At 38.4% G+C, this 4,183-nt stretch overlaps 1 protein-coding gene across 1 annotated transcript; it reads left to right on the top strand.

Annotated features, from left to right (window-relative positions):
• Window positions 1-1,614: 1,614 nt before the first annotated feature.
• Window positions 1,615-3,747, top strand: LOC9298447 (eukaryotic translation initiation factor 3 subunit F). The gene is made up of 6 exons (XM_002862324.2): window positions 1,615-2,016; window positions 2,319-2,398; window positions 2,553-2,782; window positions 3,020-3,141; window positions 3,234-3,347; window positions 3,424-3,747. Exons 1-6 carry the CDS (start codon window positions 1,771-1,773, stop codon window positions 3,511-3,513), a joined length of 882 nt encoding a protein of 293 aa, XP_002862370.1. The 5' UTR covers window positions 1,615-1,770; the 3' UTR covers window positions 3,514-3,747.
• The last annotated feature ends 436 nt before the right edge of the window (window positions 3,748-4,183 follow it).

Genomic DNA, 4,183 nt, shown 5'->3' with positions numbered 1-4,183 from the left:
TGACTACATAAACCTTTGACTAATCGTCAACAAATCAACACCTATCTTTTATAGATGTTAGTGTATGAGAAAAAAAAAAACAATTTTAATATCATGGTACTATTATATTCAAAGTTCAATTTTAATATCATGGTACTATTATATTCAATGACGGCGGTGTATGTTATTGTTTTTTTTTTGGTAATTCCCCGGGAGAAAATGTCTCTCATGCTTTATTAAAATAAAAGAAAAAACAAATTACATACGGATACGCTTTGGTCGTGTTGACCCAAGGCTATCATCTCGCAAAATCGAGTCCAAATCAATCGGAAGAGAGTCAAAAGAATGTTATTTTTTTTTTGTCAACCGCTTTTAATTAATGCTCAAAAGAGCCATTCCTGAGGAATGTTGTTTACATATGTGATATGATGCGGTTCGGTACGAATTTTTCGTGCCAAATTATCCGCTTTTACATTTGCACTACGAGAAATTAAAGATAAAGACAAATTTGAAAATTCCTCCTTGTCGCTCTGTAACTCCTCCAAATACACTGAAAATGTCGGCCATTCGGTTGGAGAAGACACCATCTTCACCAAGTCTGAACAGTCTGTGAAAAAAGCTACATCTTGGTTGTCTGCACCTATCATGCACTTCAACGCCCAAAGAAGAGCTTCCACTTCGGTATGTAAGGGAGAGAGACTTCTACGTATGTTGGCAGCTCCTATAGTTGGCGCCTCTCCATTTGCTGAAGTACATACCCAACCAGTACCTGAGAACTTATCATTTTCTTTCCACGATCCATCCACAAAACAACGATGGCCAGAATAGATAGTATCACGAGAAATATCCCTTACTCGAGGTCGAGTATCAGGAACCAAAGAACCTAAATTTTCAGTATGTAGCTCGACTTGAGCTGCCTTGCAAGATTGTGCCTCTTTTTCTGCTAAACATAAAACTTCCTGTGGGTCCTTATCCCGGTCAGTAAAAAAAATTCTCATTTCGTGCTTTCCAGATATACCATATTATCCATGGATATGACGATGAATCGAATTCTGAGGGTATCTCCAAACTAAGTGATCCAAATTAGCATAAATAGACGTCGAGGGAAACATGCCTGGAACCGTAGGAATCTGCGAAAGTTCCCAAATTTTCCGGGCAGGGTGGCATTCAAAAATTGTATGATTAATAGTTTCCACGTCCGCACCGCACCTTGCGCATCCTATGTCGCAATTTATCCCTCTTTTCCGCAAATTCTCTGTGACCGAAACACAGCCTGCTAACATTTGCCACAAAAAGTGTTGTAGCTTCGGCGGGCATTGCACTTTCCAAGTATGTGCTTTTAGTGATGTGATGTCCGGGCCAATAAACGGCAGAGAATTTTCCAGATTTTCTAGTCGGGCCGTATGATATTTAGATTTAACTGAATATTTTCCGGATTTTGTGAAATGCCAACCTAGAGTATCCTCCTTTGTTGGCGCACCCAAATGTAGAGCGCTTATCAGAGGGTCAAAAGAATGTTATTGTTATCCTACATTTCTATTCCATTGTTTTACTTAGTTTACTAATCTAAAATACGTCTCACTTAACCATTTAATATTAGTTATTAACAGAGTTTTATTGGGACTTTTGGTTAGTCCAAGAAAACATATAATGGGCCTAATTGTTGGCCCATTAGCACCTGACCTATCTCTTCTGTATCACATGCCTTCTCCCTCATTCCTCTAACGCTCACATCGGAAACCCTAAATCTCCACTCTCTCGCGCCTTTTACCCGTTCTCAGAATCTTAACCATGGCGGCGGCGAGCGAGCACACCGTCTTGCAATTCGTGGCTCCGTCATCAACGGCGACGGCAACAACCTCTGTACTCACGGCGAGAATCCACCCTCTCGTTATCTTTAACGTCTGTGATTGCTTCGTGAGACGTCCTGACTCAGCTGAACGAGTCATCGGAACTCTCCTCGGATCTATCTTACCTGATGGAACCGTCGATATCCGCAATTCATACGCCGTCCCTCACAATGAATTTTCTGATCAGGTTCGATTTCGATCTCTAAATCTCTCGTCCCTCTCGATTCCTCTATCGTTGTTTCTCTTGGAGATTCTAGATCTGTTTCTTAGCTGAAGATTTGCTTGTTAGAATGTGAGGTTTATAGGAGTAGTGTAGACGAATTTAGCTTATTCATACGTCTTTGGTCATTCCATTATGATTTTGCTAGTGAACATATTGTCAGCTTTCTTCTTTGAAAAACAAATTCGTTTCAGGTCAAATGTTAGCTTCACACCTAAAAGCTGTGACTTGTTATACGTTTTGAGGGTTATGGTTTCATATGGATGCAGGTTGCTGTGGATATTGATTACCACCACAATATGTTAGCTTCACATCTTAAGGTGAATCCCAAGGAAATTATTGTCGGCTGGTACTTCTCGTTTTCCACTCTTTAACTCTCATGATTAGTCTTATATCTTTGTCACACGATTCTTGTAGCTGTTTTTTGATGTGTTGGAAAACTGCTTTAGTGGTAGGTAGTTCTCATTTTGGAATAGCTGATTGAACAACTTATTGATTTGCAGGTATTCAACTGGTGCTGGGGTTAATGGCGGTAGTGCGCTGATTCATGAGTTCTATGCTAGAGAAGTTACCAACCCAATTCACCTAACTGTGGACACTGGCTTTACAAATGGTGAGGGTACCATAAAAGCTTTTGTCTCTTCAAACCTTTCACTTGGTGATCGACAACTTGCTGCACAATTTCAAGAGATTCCTGTTGATCTCCGTATGGTTGATGCTGAGAGAGTCGGATGTGAGTATTCTATCCTTTTCTTTATCTTCAATATCGAAATTTTATTTGTAACCAATGCTATATTCAAATTACATACAGTCCACAATTGTCTAAGTACTTCAGTTTCTGCATGCTTGATTCAGTATCTAGAGATAGTTTCCCTAATGATTGTGAATGAATTAATGGAATAGATGATCTTAGGTTGTGTCTATTCAGTAGATTAATGAACTGATCAGAAAACATCGTTTTGATCTGCAGTCAATGTCCTCAAGGCAACATCTGTTGACAAACTCCCAAATGACTTGGAAGGAATGGAGCTAACAATGGAGAGACTGTTAACTTTAATTAACGATGTCTACAAATATGTTGACAGCGTCGTGGTAAGCTTATGATATCTTGACTTTAAACTGACTGTTTATTATCCACCATAGATACATGATCTTTGATACAGAGTTTTAATAAAATTCCTCAGGAAGGTCAAACAGCTCCAGACAACAACATTGGACGATTCATTGCAGATGCAGTAGCCTCCCTTCCCAAATTACCTCCTCAAGTCTTCGATGACCTTGTGAACGATAGCCTCCAGGTAAAAAGATTGCAAAACTCAAAGCCAAAGCAAAACACTTCGTAAAAACTAATGGTTGTTTCTTCTGTTGTTGCAGGACCAATTGCTTCTGTTGTACCTTTCAAGCATAACAAGGACACAGTTGAGTCTAGCGGAGAAGCTAAACACAGCTGCTCAAATGCTCTAATAAGCTTTGAAACACAAGGCTTTGCTAAAAATGTGGAATGCTGCTTTTTTGGTTTCAGTTTTTCTGTTAACAAGTTTTATGTAAGAATCAGCCTCTTGATGTAGTGTTCCTAAATTGCAATTTATAAAGAGACAAAAGACTCAGTTTCGTGAGTTAAGGTCTTTAAATGAGTTCTTTTTAGTTGGTAAGTCTAATTTTAAACAAGATACATAAAAATGAGCTTTGTTCTTTTTCTTTTCCACTTGTTATGTTGAATTTATGCTCAGAATTTTGATCATGGTCTCTCTCTCTCTTAGGTATGTTACATTGAAAGAGTATAGAAGCTTAGACACAATTCTTACTCCTTTCTCTTTTGTGTATCACGATTGGCCAATATATGTTGGATCTTACAAAACAGGCTTAATAGACACTATTGGAAGTTTGTTGGGTTAACATCCAAATACTACATAACATTTGCGATGGAAATCATTCAACATTTTTTCATTTGCTGCTTTTACTTAACAATAAACTAACACAATCAAATTTTATACCGGTTTTATTGTCTTTCTGATAGCAGCTGTTCGTGTAGTATACGCCTGTTTCTCTGTCAACATACGTACTACATATGATGTATATACAGACATATACGACCGTAACCAGTACATATCAAAATGGAGAAGAATATGTGTAG

The sequence above is a fragment of the Arabidopsis lyrata genome (genome assembly GCF_000004255.2).
Source record: "Arabidopsis lyrata subsp. lyrata unplaced genomic scaffold ARALYscaffold_624, whole genome shotgun sequence".
Classification (NCBI taxonomy): Eukaryota; Viridiplantae; Streptophyta; class Magnoliopsida; order Brassicales; family Brassicaceae; genus Arabidopsis; species Arabidopsis lyrata.
The sequence above is the reverse complement of the archived record's forward strand: the minus strand, read 5'-3'. Positions and strand labels throughout refer to the sequence as shown.